The sequence below is a fragment of the Lithobates pipiens genome, unplaced genomic scaffold (assembly GCF_037356315.1).
Source record: "Lithobates pipiens isolate NorthernLeopardFrog02 unplaced genomic scaffold, aLitPip1_a1.2 Scaffold_13, whole genome shotgun sequence".
Lineage (NCBI taxonomy): Eukaryota > Metazoa > Chordata > Amphibia > Anura > Ranidae > Lithobates > Lithobates pipiens.
Genome location: NW_027507718.1, coordinates 28,436,635 through 28,464,155, shown reverse-complemented (window position 1 = coordinate 28,464,155; position 27,521 = coordinate 28,436,635). Strand labels below are relative to the sequence as shown.

The window sequence follows — 27,521 nt, the reverse complement described above, 5'->3', positions numbered from 1 at the left end:
AAGAGTGGTTAGATAGCGCAACACAGGCACTAGAGGAATGGGATGTTCCAGAGTGCAGAAAGAAGCAGAGGATTGTGGAAAGTCTAAAGGGGCCTGCTCTAGAGGCCGTACGCAACCTGAAGATGAGCAGGACAGACTGTAATGCGCAGGAGTACCTAGATGTATTACAGAATGTGTTTGGTGGGACAGAGAAAATCTCTGAGCTTGCTTATCAGTTAGAGCATTGCTACCAGAAGAAAGGTGAAAAACTATCAGACTACATGGGACGTTTAGATAAAATCCTGCATAGGATGATCCTAAAGAAGGGGATCAGCCCAGGAAAAGTAGATGAGGCCCGTGCTCAACAGGTACTGAGGGGAGCTCAACCCATGGATCCTATTGCATGGACACTGCGTGCCCCACTGGATGGGAAGAATCTGGAGTACACTGACCTCATCCGAATGATCAGAGAGGAAGAGGCCCTACTGGAAGAAAAAAGGGAAGAACATCTCACCGAGCCCGTCAAACAACCGGTAGCAATAGTTACACCGGCCATGACTCCCGCTAGAGATAAGGAGGTGGACACTTTGAAGTTACAGATGTCCCAGGTGATGGAGATGTTGACTGCTATGATGGCGAAAGGTCAAGGGGGAGCCGAGAAATCAAGTCCTAGGAGGGAGTTGTTTCCAGATACACCAACACCAAGCCCCACTCGAGACCGAGAAGAGATGCTATGCTACAACTGCGGGGGCAGTGGCCACTTCGCCAGTAGATGTTCCAGTCCCAAGAAGAAGAAGATAGATAACCGCCAGCCGGCGGGAAACTTCAGAGGGCCCCGGTGAGGGAGTCAACCGGGTGCCCATGCCTTTCAGTGAACTCCAAACTGAATAGAAGGAAGAGAGAGGGAGAAAACCAGACCCCTCAGAAGGAATGTCTACAAATAAGAGACAATAACATCCCTCAGCGGGTTTGTACTCCCATTACTGTGGGGAGGGTAAATGCATACCAGGCTCGAAAAAGAATAAAGTCTAAAACCAACTGGATGAAGACGGGTCCCCAGAAGAGGGTGGCCTCAACCCGGCCCTACCCAGAAGAATTGGTCGGCCCGTCCCCCACTGTCTCCATCCAGGTGGAAGGAGTCTACACGAAGGCCCTCCTGGACACTGGAGCTCAAGTGACTTTGTTGTACAGAGACTTCTATGATAGGCACTTGAGCCATTTGCCTATACAGAAGATAGAAGAGCTGGAGATATGGGGCCTGGGAGCTCAGAGTTTCCCTTACGATGGTTACCTGCCCATAAAGCTGACCTTTGATCCCTCTGTGGCGGGGAAAACAGAGGTGTTTGACACCCTGGCAGTTGTGTGTCCTAGACAGCCCGGGGCCAGCAAGATGTCCCTCATCATAGGGACCAATACGGATCTGGTGCGAAGACTTCTGACTCCTCTAGTGGAGACGAGAAACCATCAAGATCCCAATATCCATCCCATGCTGAAGACAGCCTACCAACGGTTGGTCCTAGAGCAGAAGACCCCAGGAGAGGGGATAGGGAAGGTGTGGAGACTTGGGAGAGAGGGAGTGGTGCTGCAGCCCGGAGAGGTAGCCTGCCTCAGGGCCACGGTGAAGCTTACCTGGGAGCAGCCTGGCCCCTTTGTCATGCTGGAATCCGATCCAAGGGAGGACCACTCAGGCCTGGAAGTGATACCGGAAGTGATTTCAATCAAGGCCCTGAAGAAGGCTCGAGGAAGAGTCCCAGTGAGTGTGAGAAACCCTACGGAGAGACCCATAGAGATCCCTGCCAGGATGCTGTTGGGGCAGGTGAGTCCTGCGGCCCCAGTCAGCTGGTCAGAAGTAAAAGGAACGGGTGAAGGAGGAGATGTTTGGGAGAAACTTTCCATGGAGAACCCGGACCTACCTGGAGCCTGGAAGGAGAGAGCCAGGGCCCAGCTGACTAGATGGGAGAGGATTTTCTCAAAGGATGAGTTTGATGTGGGATGTGCCAGGAGTGCCACCCACCGAATCCGCCTCCAAGAAGACAAACCCTTCAGGGAAAGGGTTAGGCGGGTCCCTCTAGCTGACCTGGAGGATCTGAGGGAGCAGCTTGCGGAGTTGAAGAAGACTGGTGTGATTCGGGAGTCTAGAAGTCCCTATGCCTCCCCCATAGTGGTGGTCAGGAAAAAGAATGGGTCGTTGAGGCTTTGTATTGACTACAGGACTCTCAACAGGAGGACCATCCCTGACCAGTATACCACACCGAGAATAGAGGATGCCCTACAGAGTTTGGCTGGTGCCAAGTGGTTCAGTGTAATGGACCTCAAGAGTGGGTACTACCAAATCCCCATGCACCAGGAAGACCGAGAGAAGACAGCTTTCATAACCCCAGTGGGATTCTTCGAATTCAACAGAATGCCTCAGGGCCTGTCTGGAGCCCCTGCTACCTTTCAACGCCTCATGGAGAAGACCGTTGGAGACATGAACCTCATAGAAGTCCTTGTGTACTTGGACGATGTCATTGTCTTCGGGAAGACTTTGGAAGAACATGAGGCCAGGTTGGAGAAGGTGTTGAGAAGACTCAGCGAAGAGGGACTCAAGCTTTCTCCCGAGAAGTGCCGGTTTTACCAATCCTCTGTGAACTATCTGGGACACATAGTGTCTGAAAAGGGAGTGGCTACAGACCCTGAGAAGTTGGAGGCAGTTACCTCTTGGCCAAGACCGACAACAGTCACAGAGCTCAGATCTTTCTTGGGGTTCTGCTCCTATTATAGAAGATTTGTGGATGGGTTTGCCCGGATTGCCAAGCCACTAAACGAATTGCTCAAGACTGAAGGAGAAGAGGAGGGCCGGTGAGTCGGTTCAAGATCAGTGGAACCCAAGGTGTGAAGAGGCTTTCCGAACCTTGAAGAGGAGCCTTACCACGGCCCCAGTCCTGGCCTATGCCGACCCCACCAGACCATATGAGCTACATGTCGATGCCAGTCATGAGGGCCTAGGCGGAGTGCTCTATCAAGAGTATGAAGAGCAGCTACGACCAGTGGCCTATGTGAGCCGGAGCCTGACTCCCTCGGAGAAGAACTACCCCACTCATAAATTGGAGTTCTTGGCCCTCAAATGGGCAGTAGTAGACAAACTGAAGGACTATCTCTATGGGGCGGAGTTTACCGTAAAGACAGATAACAATCCTCTGACCTACCTCTTCACTACTGCAAAGTTAGATGCAACGGGACACAGATGGTTGGCTGCATTATCCGGATTCAACTTCAGTCTAAAGTACAGACCAGGGGCTGGAAATAGGGATGCAGATGCCCTGTCCCGAAGATCTCATGTCATGGTCAATGACTGGGAAGACTGGACCCAGGTAGCACCGGAAGGAGTGCGAGCACTCTGTCAGGGTGCTGAGTTTCAAGCAAGAGGGGGCCCCAGAGCAGAGGAGATAGGAGTCACCGCAGTGGGAGTCCCTCAACCCTACTGTGGGGTAACTCAACTAGCAGAGGAACTCCTGCCAAAGCTGTCCAGAAAGGATCTGAGCTATGACCAATTGGAAGACCCCATGGGGAGATTGGTCCTTGAAGCTTTGGAGAACGAGAATCCAGAGGGACTTCGACATCACCCTTCCAAGGAGGCTCGCCTGCTGAGGAAAGAGTTGGATAAGCTACAAGTACATCAGGGAGTGGTCTACCGAAGGGGCCCCTCTGATAACTCAGAAGATAAGTGGCAGTTGTTTCTCCCAGAGAAGCACCGAGAGACGGTACTAATTGCCTTACATGACCAGCATGGCCATCTAGGGGCGGAGAGAACTTTCCAGCTTGTCAGAAGCCGGTTCCATTGGCCCTGTATGAGGCCAGAAGTGGAGGAATATTGCCGTTCTTGTGCACGATGCATCCAGAGGAAGACTCTACCCCATCAAGCTGCCCCAATGGGCCACCTACAGAGTCAGGGTCCAATGGATCTGGTGTGCATTGACTTTCTCTGCCTCGAACCCGATTTGAGTGGATTGGGAAATGTTCTGGTGGTAACCGATCATTTCACCCGTTATGCCCAGGCTTTCCCCACCAAAGACCAAAAGGCCTCCACTGTGGCCAAGGTGCTCATGGAAAAATACTTTGTCCACTATGGATTACCACAGAGAATCCACTCAGACCAAGGAAGGGACTTTGAGAGTCATCTGATCCGGAACCTACTGGACTCATTGGGAGTAGAGAAGACCAGGACTACACCTTATCATCCACAAGGAGATGCCCAACCTGAGAGGTTTAATCGGACCTTACTAAACATGCTTGGAACTCTAGAGACAGAGAAGAAGCAACACTGGAGCCAACACATATCAGCTTTGGTGCACGCTTACAACTGCACCACAAGTGATGTGATGGGTTACTCCCCCTACCGGCTCATGTTTGGGAGAGAAGCAAGATTGCCGGTGGATCTGGCCTTTGGCATTTCCCTAGACCATGCCTCTGCTACCTCCCACAAGGGATATGTGGACCGACTTAGACACAATTTGAAAGTGGCCCATGAACGAGCTCAGGCGGCCTCGGACCAAAGGGGAGCCCGCAACAAGAGGAACTTCGATCTGAAGGTTCGAGTGCAAGACCTGCAGCCTGGGGACCGTGTACTGCTACGCAATCTGGGGATCCCTGGGAAGCACAAGCTTGCTGATAGATGGAGATCGGAGCCCTATGTCATTTGCAGAAAGCTACCTGGATTGCCTGTGTATAAGCTAAAACCAGAGGGGAAAGTGGGGCCCTTGAAGACTTGGCACAGAAATAATTTGCTCCCGCTTACTGAAGCAGTCAGAATACCTCCAGTGAGAAATCCACCTGAATCTGTTTCCATTCTGGATACCCCGGGACCCAGCACTCGGTCTCAGACCTCCCGGGTTAGAGATGGACAAGATTCCCAACGAGGTGAAGGTGGAAGAGGAGAGCTTGAGTGGCTGTGGCCTTCATCAACTCCAGGAAATTCTGCCATAGATCTCCCACCTACTGAGGATACACAGGATGGGACACTGAACCCAGAAGCTACAGAGTTCATTCCATCTAGTGGTGTGCCTGAAGGCTGGGAAGATATCCCTAGCATTTACTCAGAAGAGGAAAGGACCGATGTTCCAGAACCAGTGATGCTGTCAGAATGTGTTCCTGAAGTAGAGCCTGTGGCACCAGAGCCTGAAGTCCCAAGAGAACAGAGAGCTCGCCGAGTTGTGAGACCCCCCAAGAAGCTAACCTACTCTCAAATGGGGGAGAGCTCTGAGGACTCTGTTGTGACTGCTAGAAGAAGTGCTGAACGCTCTAATCCCTCCACTGACCATTTGGTGGAGGGCAACCCCAGCTCACTCTCTGGCACAGTTAGGCAGGCCACTCATGCCAGTGTGACCTGTGGGACAGGGAATCCCACCTCTGAGTTCTGGTGGAAATTCCCTGTACCAACCTCATACCCAGCACTTTCAAAATTGGTACAGGATATGTGTTAAAAGTTTATCTTTGGGGACCAAAGAGTTTAAGTGGGGGGAGTGTGTAGCGGGGTCTCTTTAAGGACTATAAAACTACTGTTCCCAGAACCCCGCTGGTTCCCAGGATGTTTGGAGTTATGCCTCAGAGACTCATGGGGGAGGATATATAAGGAGGGGGAGAGGCCTAGTTCTTCCTCTTTGGACACCCCCCTTTCTCCTAGCAAGAGGAGGTCTGTGCTGGACTGCTGGAGGCACAAGGCCTGAAGCCTGGGCCTTGTGCTCTTTTCCAAAGAGCCCTCTGCCAGCCTAGCTGTACCTGAGAGACATCTTCTCGTCTTAAGCTGATTACTCTGTTTATCTTTATTACTGGTTACTGCAGGGACCTGCTTATGTGTTGCAATCCAAATGTTTGATTCATGTTATTCCTTTTATAAAAACAACAAGTAAAGTCAGTTATATACTTTCAAAGATTGTCTATGAGCTTGAGTTATCCACCCACGCACACACACATATTTAGAATATAAGTGATTTAATGTGTATTGCTAGATACTAACTGTGCCAGAGTGGGTAGTGCAGATTGCCGGGGGGTTGGCGGAGCTGTGCTCAGGACCCAAAGCAAACTTGCGGCCCTCTTAAGTGAGGGTATCGCTATATATATATATATATATATATATATATATATATATATATATATATATATATATATATATATATATATATTATTATTATTATTATTATTTTTAATCTAATGAGTCTATACAGTATGAATATGGCCTATACATAATCAAAAGGACCAATGTATGAATTACCTAAAAACAATGATACAAAACTGTGACTATGTTTATTGTACATAAAAATGTAATGCTATTTTGTAATGTAAGAAATAACATGCCTTACAATCTATTTCTCTTCCTCGGCTTGTCTCACTGAGCCAAGTATATTAGTTTATTATGGGCATATTAATGCAAACCTCTTCAGAATTCTAGAGCATATTCACATTTATTAGTTTATATACTGTAGTATACTTGGCATTACATGACATGAGGGGCAATTTCTGTTAAAATCCTATTGAATTCATGAACACTATATTATTTTGTAAGGTACATCAAACAAATCAGTGCATTTAAAGAAAACGGAAAAGAAAAAAGAAAAGAGTAGATTCAACTTGAAGTTGATTTTCTTGCTTTTGTGTTTCAATGAGAGTTTATTACATACATATCCACTAGGGGGCAGCTTGGTACCTATATACACTCCTCAAGCTGACTGTACTTTTCTCAAGCAGAATAATTCTGTGCTGTTTAGGAAATAACCTTCTTTTTTAAATATTTTGTTAATGTATGTGTTAATATATATTTGTAAAATAACATGTGCCAAAAGTATTATTTTAGCCAGCTACTTAGCTTGCTCCATCTCTCTGATGTCAACATTGTAGGGGGGCTTCAGTCTTTCTGTGCAATATTTTATTAGTTTAGTTTCATAGTTTCATAGTTAGTTAGGTTGAATAAAGACACTAGTCCATCCAGTTCAACCAGTTCAACCTGAGTGAGTGTCTACAATGGTCCCTTTCCCTGTACATTGCTACACCCACATCGGTCCCTATCCTCAAGGAGTCCACAATCCAAGGTCCCCATTCATATGCTAGGGCCAATTTTGGACAGAAGCCAATTAACCTACCTGCATGTCTTTGGATTGTGGGAGGAAACCGGAGTACCCGGAGGAAACCCATGCAGGCACAGGGAGAACATGCAAACTCCAGGCAGGTAGTGTCATGGTTGGGATTTGAACCAGTGACCTTCTTGCTGCTAGGTGAGAGTGCTAACCACTACACCACTGTGCTGCCCAATGTTATTAATGTTACATTGATATTATAATGAGAATTTTAATAGACTCTAGCTGTAAGGTAACAGAGCCATTAATTCCAGCCAGCAAGGGGGAAGGGGGCTCATTGTTTGAGTCTCTTGATGTCTTAAAGTGTTACTAAAATTAAAATCAGTCTGTATATGCAGTAAAGCATGCTTGTTATACTCACTGTGAAACCTAAGGGGTTAATTCTCTGCATTGTGTAAAAAGGCTGTTTGATCCTGTCTTTTTCCACTGTCCCCAATCCTTCTCCTGATAAGACAATGCCTCTGGGGTCTCTCTGCACATGCTTAGTTTGATGTGTATTGCTAGAGAGTTTTTTTTCTCTGGGATGGGGGGGGGGGGGATGCATATGATCAGCACAGGACCAATCAACACTGTCCAGACAAAGGGTCAGGAGTCCTGCAGCCACACAGGACAGTCAGAGTAGAATTAAAACTCCTTATCCTACAGGCTTTAACCAGACACTGATAGAAGTCACACGACTGCTTGCTATATACTGCTGATGAGAAAAGGCATTTAGCAGTTTATATTTACTAAAATAATTGCATTTACATTCTCTGTGCACTGTGGCAGACCAGATATAATGATGTTTTGTAATGGTTTTGTAACACTTTAAGTGTTTCTAATGCCAGAACATTTTTAAATAGTTTTAGATAGGAAGATTAGGTGTAAGAACATTTGTTCGGTTTTTATTGCCATCTGTGTCTCTGCTGCAAAAATTGCCCTCTTTATTTGTTCTAATGGTCATTGTCACTGGAACTTAAAGCTGAAGTTTAGCCATAATAAAAAAAAAAAAAAAATCTAGATATATTGAGCTAACCTACCTGTAAGGAGGGCTATCTGTTGTGCAGGCAGCTGGATCCTGTAGAAATCTTCACTGCAGGTATACCCAGTCCTCTTACGGTTTGAAATACTCTATAGAAAAATATTATAATTAGAAGCCAGTGACCATCTTTCTTATGGAGAAAAAAGGCTACAGACTTGTGACAGCAGGCATTCAACAATCTCTGCATAGATAGCAATCATTCTGCATTCCGGAGTCCTTATTGAGTTAATGTATATAATGTTGCTTTGGCATTTTTCACATTTAGCCATGAGGTGGGAAAAGATGAGGAACTTTTGGGCCATTCTTTCTCATTTTGGATTAGGCATATCGACACACTAATATTTTTGTCAAGATTGCAAACAAAATGAAGATAATAGGTTCCTAGGAACGCAGTGCAGCTTGTTCCCAAGTTACCCTGCAGGCAGTTTCAAATTGAATTACACAGTGAGAGATACATGGTTCTGGCTTTATAATGCCGCGTACATACGATCGAAATTTCGGCCAGAAAAAGACAGATGAGAGCTTTTCATCAGAAAATGCGACCGTGTGTATGCTCCATCGGAATTTAGCTGGCCGAATTCCCGCCAGCAAAAATTTGAGAGCGTGTTCTCAATTTTCCCCAATGGAAAAACTTTCTATCGGAAATTCCGTTCGTGTGTATGCAATTCCGATGGTAAAAACTCACGCATGCTCAGATTCAACTAGGAGATGGAAGCTATTGGCTACTGGGTATTGAACTTTCTTTTTCTAGTCCCGTCATACGCATTGTATGTCACTGCGTTCTTGGCAGTCGGAATGTGGTGTGACCGTGTGTAGGCAAGAAAGTTTGAGCGGAATTCCGAGGAGAAAACCATCAGAGCTTTTTCCAACGAGAATTCTGATCGTGTGTACGCGGCATAAGTTGGGAGACTATGATGCCCCGTATACACAATTGGACTTTCCGTCAAAAAAAACGTGGATTTTTGTTCCAAAGTTGTTGGCTCAAACTTGTCTTGCATGAACACGGTCACACAAATGGTGGCCAACAATTCCAAATGTGAGAACACGCTGACATACAAGAAGTACGACGTGCCGAGAAAAGGGAAGTTCAATAGCCAGTGTGGGTCCTTCTGCTTGATTCCGTGCATGCGTGAACTTTTGTGCGACTGACTTGTGTACACACGATCGGACTTTCTGACAACAAATTTTTCTTTGAACCTGCTAGCCAACATTTCTTGGTGGAAAGTCCTACAGAAAATGTTCGATGGAGCATACACACAGTCAGACCTTCCGACAACAAGCTCACATTCAACATTTCCCGTCGGAAAATCCGACCGTGTGTACGTGGCATAAGGCTTGTACTAACAATTGAAGTCCTTCCAATTCTAATGTGGTCATGTGTTGCAATCTGTGCAAGTGACAATTCAGAAACATAAATATGTGTGGACATACAGCACATCAGATCCATTATTCTCATACTTAGAAAATGTGTTTGATATTGCATAAATTAGAAACTAGAAACTTAGAAATGTCCGTTATTGCTAAGTAGATTGTAAAGCTGGCCACACACTTCACATTTGCTTCTTGCACTATTTACTTACATTTTGATTAAACAAAATTTTCATCTGTGTAATATTCAGCCCAGCACATGTCGCAGATTGTAATGTCTAAGCTGCCAATATAAAATTGTTTTTAAGTTAGTGATCCACCTGGATCAAGCATTGATAGAAATCAACATGAGGTGTTGAGATAAATTAACAACATAAATCATGAGGTCACACAAAGAATCAGTTGCAGTCGGTAGGCTTTGATCTTGTGTCATTATTAGTCTGTCCTCATTCACACTGGCTCTTACACCCATAGTCTGCAAATGGACCATGTCTTAAGTGGCTGAAGCTGCCAGGTTCTGAATGCAGGCAACCCATTCAATGCAGTGACGGCATGGACACAGCACCTCATCCCAATCTGACAGCCATGTGGGTGCATTTGGGGTCACGTACCTGAAGCCACTTAGCTGTATATCTCACAACGGAGACACAGATGGCAATAAAACTCATCCATGCTCTACTAGAAAAGGTTTTTATTGCTGTCTGTGCCCCTGCTTGAGGGATTTTACTTCTTTCAAAGTCATCAGTTGCCACCAGGAAAGGAAATAAATGGTAATCATCAACAGGGAAACAGAAATCAATAAAAAAAAACTGCCCTAAAGTGGGGGGTAGCAACAAAAACCTAAAGAACATGATTGAAAAGAACAGAGCATTTATACTTACCTCTCCTATGGCCATTGTCTCCTTCCTGCACTCTGCCCCAGTGCTGCAGCCTCTGTCAGTCTCTTTGGAGTTTTAAATTTCAAGGAGTGTCAGATACCTGTGTCCTGTGGTTACATCCTCTGACATCTATGCCACTGGTGGGCAGAGCAGGTGGTTCATCTAATTTTGTGGGATACACAAGGACACACAATACGGAGAAATCCACATACAGTAGTAGTAGTACATAGTAGTACAGTAGTACATAGTTTCTGTATGAATGACTTGTATATATTATTTTTACTATATACTTATGTACTAATATATCTGAATATGCTTTGTTGTTAGTGGGAAGCAAAGAATGTATGAAGTTATACAGGAGACCCTGGACAATGACTTTCCTGCATGGTTTGCTAAAGTATTCGGCTATGCCTCAAACCCTGGACTCATTCTACCTTTCATCCTACTCATGGTGTAAGTTTTACATAAAAAAGTGACAAGTTCAAGTACAAAATAAATTTGCATTTCAAAATGCATAATGCTTTTAAAATGATGCTTTTTCTTGATGTAAGGGTTGTTTTTTGATATGAAATTTTGAATAGCATCAACATTCTGCATGAGCTGAGGCAGCTCCCTTTTCTCTAATTTCACACACCAGCATGGGTGGACCAGGGATATTGTATATTGTTCTTATGATGTCTGCTTCTTGGGTGATGTAGCACACCCCCTTAAGGGCCGCAGATGAACTGGGATCCTCCACCTTGCACAGCCAGGCACCCAGATTTTTCACGGGCACTCCAGAGTCAGAACAGTCAGTCACCTTGTTTTTGTTGTTTATTGAGGGTTAATAACTTGAATGGGGATGGGAGGTTATGGGATACACACTTGACTTCAGCAACAAAACCTTGGAAATAATGACAGGGACATATTCCTATATACAGTCTATATACAGCCTCCTTGACACTCTTCCTGCACTTCACTTGCTTGCAGTCTCCAGCTAGATCACTGTCAGTGGATCTGACAGGTAAAATTAGATTTAGCAATGGCCCTTTGTAGGCAGGAACTAAAAGCCCCTTGTTGTGTAGCAGATTACAGTGATCAGCTTGTATTTTCCCTCCTGTGTCTACTGGTCCCAGTACCACCTTTTCAGGCACTGCCAACCCACCTGGCTGCAGCTGCCCCTTTCTCTAGCCTCCAGACTAATTTTACCAGCTGGCCTGGCTGACTCTGCAGGAGCTCTCCCAGGGAAGGTATGAAGATTTGGCACACTGCTGTTTTCAGGTAGAACTGGCTATATGTGGCAGTCTTCCCCCTTCTAATTCCCCAGTAGTGCTGCTCTACTCACAATGTCCTTTCTCTTGCTCCCGTGCCTCCAGGAAGGGCTTCCTCTATGTGTTGTGGTAGGATCCTTTCAGCACCCAACCCCCGGCCCAAGGTCACCCCACCCCCAGATTAGGAGGTAACCCAGAGGGCCACTGACAGCCTCACCAGCACTATATCTCCATCATCCACCCGACTGCCCTTGCTGACATTGCCCATGCCTATTTATGAGGTAAGCCTTGGCCCCTGCCAGCCCTCTACTGGGGATTGGCCGAATCCCTCATAAATATTCCAGGCAGTCCCCCCTAACCTCCACCCACTAGCTTTAGAAGTTTCTACAACCATCTAGACCAGGGGGAGGCATCAGAGGAGCTTTCAGTATGAGTCATTAAGCCATGACTCACTGAACCCTGACCCAGATTTACAGCTCAGGCTTAGCCCTGAGCTAACTAAATTTACCTATACTAACAAACTTTACAGTACAAAAAAACCCGATTATACATCTAGCACACACTAGAGGGGGCTACACTGGTTTAGCTGGTAACCAAATACTTTCACTTACAGGTTCCAGAACGTTCAGCACTTCGTCTCTGTTATGAGAGTCTTTCAAGTGTTCCACTAGGAAGGAAATAGCCTACTGAGAGTTACATTTTGCTGCTCCAACTTTAGTGATGGACTAAACACTGTATTCTTACAGTCTACCAGCTCAGTCTGTGCCATCAGAACTCTCCCTTATGGCAGTCCTGTTGTTCACAGGACTCCATGTACTCTGACTTTGGTGGGCAGCTGCCTCACCTAGTGTTGCTTTCCTTAAAGCCCATGTATCTCTCACACACACTGAAGTATGCCCTCTCACTCTACAACAAGCACCCATAGTTAATCTAGCACCACCCACTGCAAGGGATATCTGATGTGTGTGCCCAGCAGTTGGCACAGTATCAATTCATTTTTTTTGTCTGGCACAATATAGAGTAAGGGATTTCATATCAACTGTGCCCAGTCTTGCCACAAAGAGTTAATCCAGCTCTGAGCAATCATCATATATTTTTTCAGTGAAATAAAACGGACAGACTGTGAAATCTTTGATTGACAGGTGATTTACATATCTCGTACACTAGCCTAAGACATGCATTATTTTTTAATTCCCACCCCCACTCCTTTCTTCAGCAGCTCTGCAAGGATTGGCTGTTCCACACCTCAGCATGATTTGGCATGCTGAAGTCATGTGGGGACTTTTCTGGGTTTTGACTGGATGTTAGTGATCATAGAAGAAGTGCAGTGTAAGAAATACACAGGAAAAAAGTCATGTTGATAAGGGGAGTGTAGAGGTGGGCAGGGAGTCTACTGACATCACGACTCCACCCACTGAGCCCTGGAAAACAGACCCACCCACAAAATCTTCAGTTTATCGGGTCTCATAGCAGACAGAGGGGAGACATTTGACAGATAAGTACACATGCAGGAGGCGTGTATATCCTTCTAGATAACCAATATTGCATTAGTTTAAAAAGGATGAGAGTGGGTTTACATTCACTTTAACCCTTTCATGACTAAGCCTATTTTTGGAATTTGGTGTTTACAAGTTAAAATCCATATTTTTTGCTAGAAAATTACTTGGAACCCCCAAACATTATATATATTTTTTTAGCAGAGACTCTAGAGAATAAAATGGCGATTGTTGCAATATTTTATGTCACACAGTATTTGCACAGCGGTGTTTTAAACGCAACTTTTTGGGAAAAGGGACACTTTCATGAATAAAAAAAAAAAAAACAGTAAAATTAGCCCAATTTTTTTGCGTAATGTGAAAGATAATGTTACACCGAGTAAAAAGATACCAAACATGTCACACTTTATAATTGCGCGCACTTGTGGATTGACGACAAAGTACGGTACTTAAAAATCTCAATAGGCGACGCTTTAAATTTTTTTTACGGTTACCAGGTTAGCGTTACAGAGAAGGTTTAGTGCTAGAATTATTGCTCTCGCTCTGACGATCGCGGCGATACCTCACATGTGTGATTTTAACACCGTTTACATACGCGGTCGCGTCTTCCGTATGCGTTTTCTTTGCTTCGCGAGCTCACGGGGACGGCAGGCGCTTTAAAAAAATTTTTTTTCGTTTTTTATTTATTTTATTTATTTTCAAATGACTAAATTGTTTTTAAAAAAAAAAAATAATAATTGAACACTTTTATTGCTGTCACAAGGAATGTAAACATCCCTTGTGACAGTAATAGGTGGTAACAGGTACTCTTTATGGAGGGACCGGGGGTCTAAAAGACCCCCCACCCCTCCTTTACACTTCAATGTATTCAGATAGCCGAAAACGGCGATTCTGAATACCGGATATTTTTTTAAAACCGGCGCCATTGGCAGCCGAGTAAACGGGAAGTGACGTCATGACGTCGCTTCCGTGTTTACGATGAGGAGACTGGAACGAAGCCGATTATGGCTTCATTCCAGTCCCTGCCCAGCAGCCGGAGGCTCCCGATCGAGCGGGAGCACCGGTAACAGCGGCGGGAGGCGGCGGGAGGGGGGGACGTCCCCTCCCGCTCCTCCGGCATAACAGCCGAGCGGCTTTTAGCCGCATCGGTTGTTATGCCTGGATAGCCAATCGCCTGCTGAAAAAAACAGTACCGGGATGATGCCTGCAGGTGCGGGCATCATCCCGGTATACCCCCCATAAGCCGAGTACGCACATCTGCGTACGCTCGGCGGAAAGGGGTTAATATTATGCACATTCACCATAAACAGCTACTTTTCCCATTTTACTAAAGCTGTGCGCGTATGCTGATGCACCAATCCTACATGGACAAACAAATTCTATTATCAAAATATTACTATGTACCAGCATCTATCCATTTTAGTGTTTTCAGTTTAACGTAACATATTATACTTGTTTGTTTTTTTTGGAACAGATAGGGTATTCATTTGGTAGTACATTTAGAAACATATAGTTTTATTTCCTTGGTACTTTCTGAAAATTAAAGGTAAAAAAATAACTTGAAAAAAAAGCATTTTCCTGTAATTTTATATAAATTATAAACAATTATATCACATTAGTGTGACTTTTGTATGTAGCAGAATGGTAAAACTCATCATGAATATAAGCGTTTTTCTTCAGAAGTGTTTTATTTTCCTTTGATGCTATATTAGGACACGTGCAGGGGAAAAAAGCTTGCATAAATTGTTAGCGTAAGATAATTTTAACAGGGGAACAAACTAGTACGATGGCGACTTTTTCACAGGCTTACGTTAATATTTGATGCTTGAGCAGTACATGCAGATGTTATTCAGATAATCCAACTTCATTGTTGTGACCTATAAATTCATAGTTACATAGTTAGTCAGGTTGAAAAAAAGACACAAGTCCATCAAGTTCAACCAATAAAATCATACAATCCCATATACACAATCCTATACGCACAGCTGATCCAGAAGAAGGCGAAAAACCCCAGCAAAGCATGATCCAATTTGCTGCAGAAGGGGAGAATATTCCTTCCTGATCCTCAGAGAGGCAGTCAGATTTTCCCTGCATAAACTTTTCCTATAAATGTAATTACCCAGGTTTATTATGTAAATTTAGGAAAGAATCCAGGCCTTTTTTAAAGCAATCTACTGAGCTGGCCAGAACCGCTTCTGGAGGGAGTCTATTCCACATTTTCACATCTCTTACTGTGAAGAAACCTTTCCGTATTTGGAGATAAACAATATCTTTTCCCTTTAGAGTGCCCACTTGTCCTCTGTGATGACCTCAAAGTGAATAACTCAACACCAAGTTTACTATATGGACCCCTTATGTATTTGTACATGTTTTTTTTTTTCACAATAAAGTTTATATTGGAGTAAAATTAAAGCATCACAATTACACAAATAATCTCAAACAACAATAGATATAAGGAATTAATGAATATTCAATATATCGTATATCTAATGATATTAGAGTGTGTTTTGTTCGTTTTACCTTTAGTATAACAAGAATCATTAACCTAGCTGGGTTTCCTAGTCATGACTAGTCACTCCCATTATATAGGTTTTTATAAAAAAAAAAGAAAAAAAAAAAAGAAAACGTTTTTTAACTTCAGAACTGCTATGCTAGTAGTAGAAGTTTAATCTTAGGTAACCTTACAAGGTTACTGGGGATAGAAAGAAAAATTGTGTATATGAGGTGATAGGAACGAGACGAAAAAAGAGAGGAAGAAAGATGGTTTAGGCAATCCATAAGGTTGTTATGTGCCTGACTGCTCCTCATGCAGCCATAAGGGATTTAAATTCTTCAGAGTATTTGGATATGACCCAAACTCTCCACAGTGTGTTCAGGAGATATGGCCCTAGTTTCCTCCATGCCATACATATCGTGTACATTGAGGAGCCATTCTTTAATAGTGGGTGTTTTCGTGGTTTTCCAATATCTGGGAATTAAGGCTTTTGCGGCTGTAAGTAGAAATATAGTTAATAATCGCTTATATCTTTTCATTGGGCCATTAGATATATGTAATAGGCAGCAAGCTGATGTTAATGGAATTGATGTATCTGTTGTGTTTAATTATGTCACAAACCTTTTGCCAAAATGGACGTATTAGGTCACAATCCCACCATATATTTTGTGTGGTACCTTTTGCCCCGTTGCATCTCCAACATAGATCTGAAGCCATGTGTGGAACCATTTAAGAATTTTGAATGGTGTATTGTACCAATTTGTCAAAAGTTTGTAGCAGGTTTCTTTGTTGCGTGTGCTAATTGAGCATTTGTGCGCAAACACACATGCATGTAGCCATTGGTCATCGCTAAAAGCAGTATTTAGGGCATCTACCCACAACCTTTTGTGTTTATTTAGTTCCATGGATTGTAACCAGATATACAGTATCTCACAAAAGTGAGTACACCCCTCACATTTTTGTAAATATTTTATTATAGCTTTTCATATGGCAACACTGAAGAAATTACACTTTGTAAAGTAGTGAGTGTATAGCTTGTATATCAGTGTAAATTTGCTGCCTCCCCAAAATAACTCAACACACAGTCATTCATTTCTAAACCGCTGGCAACAAAAGTGAGTACACCCCTAAGTTACAGTATCCATCTTGGGCCCAATTAGCCATTTTCCCTCCCTGGTGTCATGTGACTCGTTAATGTTACAAGGTCTCAGGTGAGAATGGGGAGCAGGTGTGTTAAATTTGATTTGATAAATTTGATTTGGTTCAACATGGCACCCCATGGCAAAGAACTTTCTGAGGATATGAAAAAAAGAATTGCTACTCTACATAAAGATGGTTTAGGCTATAAAAAGATTGGCAAGACCCTGAAACTGAGCTACAACACGGTGGCCAAGACCATACAGCGGTTTAACAGGACAGGTTCCATGCAGAACAGGCCTCGCCATGGTCGACCAAACAAGTTTACATGCCCAGAGTCATATGCAGAGTTGTCTTTGAGAAATAGACATATGACTGCTGCCAGCATTGTTGCAGAGGTTGAAGGGGTGGGGGGGGGTCAGCCTGTCAGTGCTCAGACCATACACCGCACACTGCATCAAATTGGTCTGCATGGTTATCAAATCAGAAGGAAGCTTCTTTTAAAGAAGACTCACAAGAAAGCCAGCAAACCGTTTGCTGAAGACAAGCAGACTAAGGGCATGGATTACTGGAACCTGGAAGCATGTCCTGTGGTCTGATAAAACCAAGATAAACTAATTTGGTTCAGATAGTGTCAAGCATGTGTGGCGGCAACCAGGTCAGGAGTAAAAGCACAAGTGTGTCTTGCCTAGAGTCAAGCATGGTGGTGGGGGTGTCATGGTCTGGGGCTGCATGAGTGCTGCCGGCACTGGGGAGCTACAGTTCATTGAACATTGAGGGAACCATGGATGCCAACATGTACTGTGACATACTGAAGCAGAGCATGATCCCCTCCCTTTGAAGACTGGGCAGCAGGGCAGTATTCAAACATGATAATGACCCCAAACACACCTCCAATGATGACCACTGCCTTGCTAAAGAAGCTGAGGGTAAAAGCAATGGACTGGCCAAGCATGTCTCCAGACCTAATGGCTATTGAGCATCTGTGGGGCATCCTCAAAGGGAAGATGGAAGAGGGCAAGGTTTCTAACATCCACCAGCTCCGTGATGTTGTCATGGAGGAGTGGAAGAGGACTCCAGTGGCAACCTGTGAAGGTCTGGTGAACTCCATGCCCAAGAGGGTTAAGCCAGTGCTGGAAAATAATAGTGGCCACACAAAATATTGACACTTTGGGCCCAATTTGGACATTTTTACATAGGGGTGTACTCACTTTTGTTGCAAGCGGTTTAGACATTAATGGTTGTGTGTTGAGTTATTTTGAGGGGACAGCAAATTTACACTGTTATACAAGCTGTACACCCACTACTTTACATTTTAGCAAAATATAATTTCTTCAGTGTTGTCACGTGAAAAGATATAATAAAATATTGACAAAAATGTGAGGGGTGTACTCACTTTTGTGAGATGCTGTATGCCAGTAATATAGTCTTTTCCGTTTTTTCAGCCTTCAGACATACCTCTTCAAGTGGTGATAAGGGCCTAGTAAAGTATTTATGTCTATTGGGGTTGGAGACGAAATAATAAATCTGGCGACATTCCCAGTGTGATAATGATGCTTGTTTGCTTACTTTATTAGTTTCTATTATGCCGCGTACACACGATCGGACTATCCGGCGGACTTAGTCTGGCGGACAACCCGCTGGACTTTGCAGCGGAGGTCCGCCGGACTTTCCAAATGAACGGACCTGCCCACACACGACCAGACTTTTCCGGTGGACTAGGTTGGCGGACAATCCAACGGACTATGGCGGGAGTTTTGAAATGAACGGACTTGCCCACACACAGAGTAAAGTTCATTTTGAACGTGGCTCCAGGTAGACGGAACTAGCGAAGGAAGTAAATTTCGCCACCTTCATTGGCAAGATTGACACAAAAAACAAGGTGGAGGTCCCCCCAAAGTCCATAGCAGACCCTTATACGAGCACGCAGCCCGGCCGGTCAGGAAAGGGGGTGGGGACGAGCGAGCGCCCCCCCCCCCTCCTGAGCCGTACCAGGCCACGTGCCCTCAACATGGGGGGGTGCTTTGGGGAAGGGGGGGCCCTGTGGCCCCCCACCCCAAAGCACCTTGTCCCCATGTTGATGAGGACAAGGGCCTCTTACCGACAACCCTGGCCGTTGGTTGTCTGGGTCTGCGGGCAGGGGGCCCATTCACCTGGGGAAAAAAAGTGTACAAAATAAAACACAACACAGGTTTTTAAAATACTTTATTAGACAGCTCTGGGGGTCTTCTATTCTTCCGTCTTCGGGGGTCTTCTCGACGGACTCCTCCGCTATCTTCTGCTACCTCTTTTACTAGCAGAGGAGCCCGGTTTTCTCCTTTGTCGCTGCCGCCATCCGGGGGTCTTCTTCCGACTTTGGGGGTCTTGTCCCGTTCTTCAGGGGTCTTGTCCCGCTCTTCAGTTCTTCTTGCCGGGCCTCCACTTTCTTCTTCCAGCTCTTACTAGCATTGGCCCGGTCTTCTGTCGCTGTTACTGCCACTGCCTTCTGCTTCTTCTTCTTCCTTCTTTCAATGTTGACACGCCACTCTCTCCAGCCTTAATGGCAGGGACGCGTTGTGCGCCGACTTATATAGGGACAAGGGGTGGGGTCACCGGGTAATGTCACAATGTCACAACATGCTTTGGGAAGGGGAGGCCCTTCCCCAAAGCAGCCCCCCATGTTGAGGGCACGTGGCCTGGTATGGCTCAGGAGGGGGGCGCTCGCTCATTCCCACCCCCTTTCCTGACCAGCCGGGCTGCATGCTCAGATAAGAGGTCTGCTATGGACTTTGGGGGGACCCCCCACACCATTTTTTTGGCGTAGGGCTTCCCCTTTCAATCCATACCACGTGACGGTGCTAGTGAGGTGTCAATCTCGCCAATGGAGGCGGCGACATTCAATTCCTTCACTAGTTCCATCTACCTGGAGCCACATTCAAAATGAATGGACTTTTCTCCGTGTGTGGGCAAGTCCGTTCATTTCAAAAGTCTGGTGGACTAGCACACAGACGGGCGGATTGTCCGCCGGACAATTTTGAGTCAAAACTTCTTTCTAAGTCTACCGGACCTTTGGGAGGAAAAAGTCTGCCGGAGCTCACACACGGGCACCAGATAATCCGATCGTGTGTACACGGCATTAGTGATTTTACCCTGTCCTTCTCAAAACAGTGTGTTGCTAGTAAGGGTTTTGTCTCATCTTCTGTCTTTTCTGGTCGCCTTTTTTGACCTGGTGGAAATTCTGGGTTATTGCTTATTGGTATCAATGGACCCGATGATGAGGTCAGTCCAGTGTCTTTGATCATTTTCTGTGCAATGTTTAATGTGGCTCCTATGATTGGATGATTTTTTAGTTGTGTAGGGCAGTCTTTCCATGATATCCAAGGTGCGTGTGTTATTGGAATAGGCCCTTTTATATTCTCCAGACTCACCCAGTCCTTTTTTTCTGCATGACAATTCCAATCGACTATGCGATTAAGATGCAAGGCAAAATAATAATTTCTGAAATTTGGAAAACCCATGCCTCCAAGGTGTTTAGCTTTGGTGAGTAGAATGAGATTGATACATGGGTTTTTAGATGCCCAGAGAAATCTATTCATGGAGTTAAATGCGTGAAAAAATCTCAGTGGTAGCAGTCTGGAAGAAGTACAAAATTCTAGCCAGGATTGTCATTTTTATTATGGTTGCTCTACCAAACCAAGATAAGTATTTTAGGGACCATTTTTGCAATATTTATTGATGTTTTGTAAAAGCCATATCCCAAGATATTTGATGGAATTGTCTTCCCATTTAAAGGTGCAATTATTCTGCGTAATATGTTATTACCTATTAGTGTTAAGTTCAACGCCTCATATTTTTTATAGTTTATTTTGTAGTTAGAGAAATAGTTGTAGTGTGTGAAGATTTTACATAAATGAGGCAGTGAGCTATGTGGTTGGATGATGAAAAACAAGAGATCATCGGCATATGCTGTAGATTTATATGATTTGGCTTCTACCTGAAATCCCTGTACTGATGGGGAGTTATTTACCATACAAATTAATGGTTCAAGGGTGAGAATGAAGAGTAGTGGTGATAGAGGGCACCCTTGTCATGTTCTGTTATTGATTAACACAGTATCTGATAAAGTGCCATTGACCTTAATTCTCGCCATTGGGTTGTGATATAGGGTTGAAATCCATGACAACATTTGTGGTTTCAATTCAATATGATTACACGTCGCATGTAAGTATTCCCATGATACGCAATCAAAGGCTTTCTCTGCATCAGTGGAAAGAAGCATGCGGTGCGTGTGGTCTGTGGATTAGGTTTAGGGCTTTTGTCACATTGTCCCTGTCCTTTCTACCAGGCATAAAACCTACCTGTTCTGGACCGATCAGTAGGTGTAATAGCGGCCGTAGGCCATTCGCTAGGACTTTTGTGAAAAGTTTTAAATCTATGTTAAGAAACGAGATTGGCCTATAGCATTCTAATGGGTCTTTATTTGGCTTAGGTAACACTGTGACATGGGCTCTCAGGAAATCTTCTGGTATATCTCTAGGGTCTTTTAGGTATTTCAGGGCTTTCAGGAGATGTGGGGTCAAAAGTGACAGCAAGGTTTTGTAATAGTGTGCAGGAAAACCGTCTGGGCCTTTACACGGCTTGAGTAATTTAATGGCTTGTATTCGTTCATCTTCTGTGATTGGTAGTTCTAACTGCTGTGCATCATGTTCCTCTAAAACAGGTAAACCACTATCTTTAAGAAATTGTTTGATCATTTGCATAGTACATAGTGCTCTGGATGGTGGTCTGAGGAGGTCTGTGTTGCATACTGGGTAGTGCTCTGGACAGTGATCTGAGGAGGCCTGTAATGCTGCAGAGTGCTCTGGGTGGTGGTCTAAGGAGGCCTGTATGTAATGCTGCATAGTGCTCTGGACAGTGGTCTGAGGAGCCCTGTAATGCTGAATAGTGCTCTGGAGTCTGGATGGTGCTCTGAGGAGGCCTGTAATGCACACACAGTGCTGGATGGTGGTCTGAGGGTAGGTCTCAGGCCTGCTGTAATTGTAATGTACGCACTCAGTCTGCTCTGCTCTGGACGTGGGGGCCTGGCTGGTAGGGATCAGCTGAACACCCTCCTAAATGGATTACCCACCCCCCTCTGACGCCACAAGGAAGCCACATCACTGGGTGGCCCCGTCTTCAGTTATATAAGAATATAAGAACTGTCACAGAGAAGACACATCACTCGGCAGGAGCCTCCCATGGAGGCAGATCGGTTGCAGCTTTTTTTTTTCTTTTTTTTGTCCATCAGGAGGCGTGAACTTACATTGTGGGACATTTTTTTTTTTAATAAAGGACTTGTCCCAAGCTGTCTCTTGTCTTTTTTACCATTTTGACACTTTTTCACACAGGGGAGGCCAGGATCTGGGGGTCCCCTTGTTAAAGGGGGCTTCCAGATTCCGATAAGCCCCCGCCTGCATATCCCCACAACCACCTGGCAAGGGTTGTGGGGATGAGGCCCTTGTCCTCATCAACATGGGAACAAGATGCTTTGGGGTCAGACCCCAAAGCACCCTCCCCATGTTGAGGGCATGTGGCCTGGTATGGTTCAGGAGGGGGAGTGCTCTCGCCCCCCTCTTTTCCTGCCGCCTGCCAGGTTGTTTGCTCAGATAAGGGTCTGGTATGAATCTTTGGGGGGACCCCATGCCATTTTAATTTTACATTTTGGCATGGGGTTCCCCTTAAAATCCATACCACAGGTCTGGTATGGACTTTTTGGGGGACCCCCACGCCATTTATACCTGATCTGAAGGGCCTGGTATCGAATTTGGAGGGACCCCCACACAATTTTCTTTTTTACATTTTGGTTCAGAGTTCCCCTTAATATTCATACCAGACCCAAAGGGCCTAGTAATGGACTGTGGGGGAATCCCATGCCCTTTTTTCAATGACTTTTATGTGTATTGCCGGTATGACAATTCATTATAGCCACAAGTACATTTAAATTACTTTTTTTCCTTTAGAAGTTTATTTTTGCTCTTGGGACTGTTCTAAACATGGGAAACATGCCTCACTTTACAGGCATACTATAGACATCCCCCAAGTACGAAATTTAAAGGAATATTAAATTTTTATTGTTTCACTTTAAGCATTAATAAAATCACTGCTCCTGAAAACACGTTTGTTTTAAAAACTTTTTTTTGCATTGATACAGGTCCCCTGGGGCAGTACCCGGGTCCCCATACACTTTTTATGGCAATAACTTGCATATAAGGCTTTAAAATGAGCACTTTTGATTTTTCATGTTCGTGTCCCATAGACTTTTATAAGGTCTGCATGTTGCCACACATTTTTTACCTGTTCGCATGTTCCGGTGCGAACCGAACCAGGGGGGGGTGTTCAGCCCATCCCCATGCTTGTGTATATAAACTGATGGCATCAGTAGAGCAGTGGATGGTGTCAGTAGGGCAGAAATTGGTGTCAGTAGGGCAGTGGATGGTGTCACTAGTTTTTATTTTTTTATTTTTTATTATTTTTTAACAATTTTATAAGAGCCCCATTAGGGGGCTTTGGTGAAAAAAAATCAGGGGTCTAAATAGGGGAAATCTGCACCACACAGGGTGATTAGGGGCTGCTCAGGCACAGCCGGCACACCCTGTGTGCACACCTATGAGTCAGTGGCTCAGAGCTTAGGCCAAAAACAACTAGCATTTCCAGCAGAAGGTGAAGAATGGTAGCCTTTATAGATTAGTGAGCTTTAATTTTGATCTGAAACTTTGCAGAATGTGACCCCTGGCCTAATCATACCAATCTTTTAAAACTCTGTAATATATGCATCAATTTATTAATATTTCTTACTGTGTAATACTTTTAATTTATTTTGGATGTAGTTTATTGAAATATTCATGAATTACTTTTTATTCCCAGTATGAGTATCTACTATCTAAATGCAACTTCAAAGGGATACCAAGCTGCAATTTTGGAACTCAAGAAAAAACTGCAGAGTGTAAGTATAGATAAGATATATTTTATGTACATTACTTCATCATATCCATGCTAAAACTTTGAAGGTTATCTCATGAATTTGTTTGACATCTGGTTTAGCAAGCTGAAGAGAATAAAAAGCGCAGTAAAAAAGCAGCAGAAAAAGCAGCAGAACTAGCAGCAGAAGCTCAAGAAACCAGTAAAGACAATTCACCCGGTAAGAATACGGATTACCTTGTTATTAATATTAAGAATAGAAGGAAACCCTGAAACATTCCAACATGCTTGAAGGTTACCTGGCTCATGTCTAAATTGGCCCTAGTATGTGCGCCTGTGTATCTATACATGTGAGATGGAGAGCTTCGATTGTATGGTTCTTAAAATGGCCTTGTGTGAAACTTAAGTGAAGGACTAAGAGAATTTAGGACTACCTAGAAACTAGCACAAGTATGTGCTTGTGTACTGCTTTGGTTCATCAGATCAGTTCTATGAATAATGCCATGGATACCGTCACTAAAAGGGACAGGCAGATGTGTTGTTTTTTGTTTTTTGGATTTTGGATGTGTAATTGACCCTTTAACATTCACTCTAAGCTTGGCTTACAGCAACAGCACCCCCAATCTGATTTGTCTGAACGTGGAATAAAAGTTTTTTTTCCTGCTTGAAATAAATCAGATTGGGTTGCTGTATTGAAGCTAATCTAAATAGTAAAAGATCAAATACACATCCAAAATATGTGATATCAGAATATTGTGTCACTGAAGCCATCTGTGAAAATTCCGTTGTATGGATTCAATTCACTCATGACCGTACACTAGCACTTAAAGTGGTTCTAAAGCCTAAACATGTTTCACCCTAATTCATTCCTTGCATTAGGGTAAAAATGTTTAGGCATCAACATCCCCCCTCACCCCCTTTTACTTACCTGATCCCCCATTCAATACAACACTGTGCATGTCTGCATTTCTTCTCCCCCTCACTTCTGGGTTTCACTGGCTTTGCTGGGGCACTGGGAGCCATTGGCTCCCAGTTACTGTCAATCAAAGCCAGTGACAAGGGAGCGGTGGGTGAATCCTGCTTTCTGTGTCAATGGGGGCAGCAGCGGGGCTCAAGAGCGAGCATGCACAAGTGCCCTCATGGGAAGTGGCTTTTACATGGGGACACTGGACAGAGAGGAGGAACTAGGAGTGCTAGAGAAGAAGAAGAGATTTGTGACCGCTCTGTGCAACCTTTATTGCACAGAGCAGGTAAGTATAAATATGTTTGTTATTTAAAAAAAAAAAAATTACCTGTAAGTTTCTACTTATGTTATCACACAAGATTCACACATTTCTAATGCCGCGTACACACGACCGAATTGTCCGGCGGACTTAGTCCACTGGACCGCATTACGCCGGACAATTCGATTGCGTGTGGGCTCCAGCAGACTTTTTCATCGTAAAGTCCGGCGGACTTAGAAAGTAGTTTTGACTCCAAATTTGTCCGCCGGACTTGGCTTTCAGCGGACAATCCGTTCGTCAGTGTGCTAGTCCGGTGGACTAAGAATGACGCATGCTCAGAAGCGCTGCCCTGTTCTCATGAACCCCGTATTCAGTGTATACTTGCTATCAGCTTTATATGCAGATCATGCCAGCTAAGGTGCACAATATACAACAATAACATATTTTGTTTGCACCAGTTGCACTTGTGCCACACTTAGTGGGGCAAATTGTGTAAAAATGGTGGAAGAAAAAAGTGATTCAGTTCTGTGTTTTAATTTTTTTATTAATATTAGTAAAACTTTTTGCACTCAAATTCCTGTATTTATGATGTCTGAATTAACATTTGTATGTACAGTTTTATTGTTGCATCATTATTAAGAAACATATGAGCTTGAAGATAATCAGTGTTGATGTGGTTATGTGAATTATGGCATTTGTACTTCAGGGGGAGGGCCTAATAAGAATGAAAATCCAGGAGCTGGTCCTAAAGGGAAAAATCTGGAAGTCCCTCCTCGTATTGCTGTGACTAAACCACCACCAACTAAAGGACCACCTAAGTCTTCATAAAGACCAGGAATTACTCAAAAATCTAGAAAAGTGAAAAATGTAAAAAGGAAAATATTAATGGTAACAATCAGAATACTAATAGCTACTGTAAAAGGCTTCCAGAATCTATGATTGATACATGTGCATTTGTCTTCTATTGTCAATTGACTCAGTATAAGTATTTAAATAAATAAACCATAATAAAAAAAAAAAAAAAAAAACTTTTGTTGTATTTCTTATATATGTTATCTAGGCCAGTATGTTATCTATAGTCTCAGTAAAAATATGCAAGAACAAGAATTACTTTCACAGAAGTTATAGTCCTTTATCACAAAGTTACCTAATTTATGCACAAATGCTTTAAAAGAACAGTCCTACAAGCTGTACACCAGATATGACACTAATTCTCTAAACAAATCTATCCCACTGCACCGCCAACAGAAAGTAATGACTGTCAGTCCACACCTGTCAGTTTTTATTGCTGTCTGTGCCCCTGCGAGGGAGATTCACCATCTCTGTTTATCCTGTTTATTATTATCATTGAAAGTAAAAGAAAATCCCAAGTTGTTGAGTTGTCTCCAAAAAGGGAGAAAAGTTATGCCTATAATTCTAGTTTATGGTCTTACGTAGGAAATGTAGCTTCTTAGATAGATTGTTTTCTATCAACCTTCCATGGCTGTTTACCAGAGAAATGAGATTTAAAGTGTATGTAAACTCTAGCAAAACATTTCACTATTTTGCTCCCTTTTGGTTTGCTAAATGCACAATTGAAAGAGTTTTATTACGTTGTACAGTATATCTGTTCATTAAGCACAAATAGCTGCTCATCCAGCTAGAACATTTGTAAGCTGTACTATCTGCCTCTGAACAGAGTTAGCATTGTTCCCTGCTATCTCTGTATACTACAAAACCTCTACCCCTGTTGTGGAGAAGTGAGGGAGGCTTTATGTAGTCCTAAAACAGGATTATGTAGACCTACATTACTAGAGGTGCAAAATGTCCAGAAATTTTGATGCATTTTTTCCCTGTTTTTTCTGAAAAAATTGAAATTTGTTTTACAAATTGAAAGTCAATTTGTTACACTTTGTAACTAAAAATGTTACCTGTCAATTAAGGCTTGAGAGGTCAGAAACGATCATCTACTGTATCTCAACAATCACCCAACTGTAATAGGAACAGGATGGAGCCCACAAGCAAACTAAACTGAAGCCTTTCCCATGCAGTGTCCCCTAGTGGTGGAAATGCTATTTCTCTTGTTTGAGAGCTGCATTGAGAAGTACAGTGTTACTTTGAACTGTATTCCAGGATTTGCTTGTCTTCTGCTGAGAGAACTTGCAATAATTTAGGAGTTTATGTAAATTCTCAGAAATCCTTCATTAAGGTCTTCATGTTATATAGCTTTAATACCATAACATGGCTATAGTATATTACTTATCATTGTAAAAGAACATATTCCAGATTTCTTTCTTCAATTTTTCCAGAAAAACAAAAATGGCTTTGATAAAAAGTGGAAAATAATATTTTTCCATTTTTTTTCTGAGCCTTCCCATCTCTAGTCCTGACACACTCCCAGTCCTGTTGTGACAAGGCTGCTTAGTGCAGTTGTCACCTTAGGACAGGAAATTAGTTAATAGTAGGATTACTAGGTTAAAATGAAGAACAAAGTGTGAAAAGAGAAAACAAATAGTCACCACATTTATGAACAAGTAAGATGTAATACTCTGTTTTCATTTTTGATTTTAGTTATGCTTTAAATATAACCATTTTTGTTACTAACTTGCACATTTTGGGGAAATGATGGTGGCACTTTGCTATTTATGACT

At 43.5% G+C, this 27,521-nt stretch overlaps 1 protein-coding gene across 1 annotated transcript in view; it reads left to right on the top strand.

Annotated features, from left to right (window-relative positions):
* Positions 1 to 25,865, top strand: part of LOC143975839 (transmembrane channel-like protein 1) — a 123,028-nt gene extending 97,163 nt beyond the window's left edge. The window contains exons 15-18 of the mRNA XM_077478403.1: positions 10,683 to 10,808; positions 23,615 to 23,693; positions 23,792 to 23,888; positions 25,598 to 25,865. Coding sequence (XP_077334529.1) covers positions 10,683 to 10,808; positions 23,615 to 23,693; positions 23,792 to 23,888; positions 25,598 to 25,719 — 424 coding nt within the window. The 3' untranslated portion in view covers positions 25,720 to 25,865. The remainder of the gene's footprint in view (positions 1 to 10,682; positions 10,809 to 23,614; positions 23,694 to 23,791; positions 23,889 to 25,597) is intronic.
* Positions 25,866 to 27,521: the final 1,656 nt, after the last annotated feature.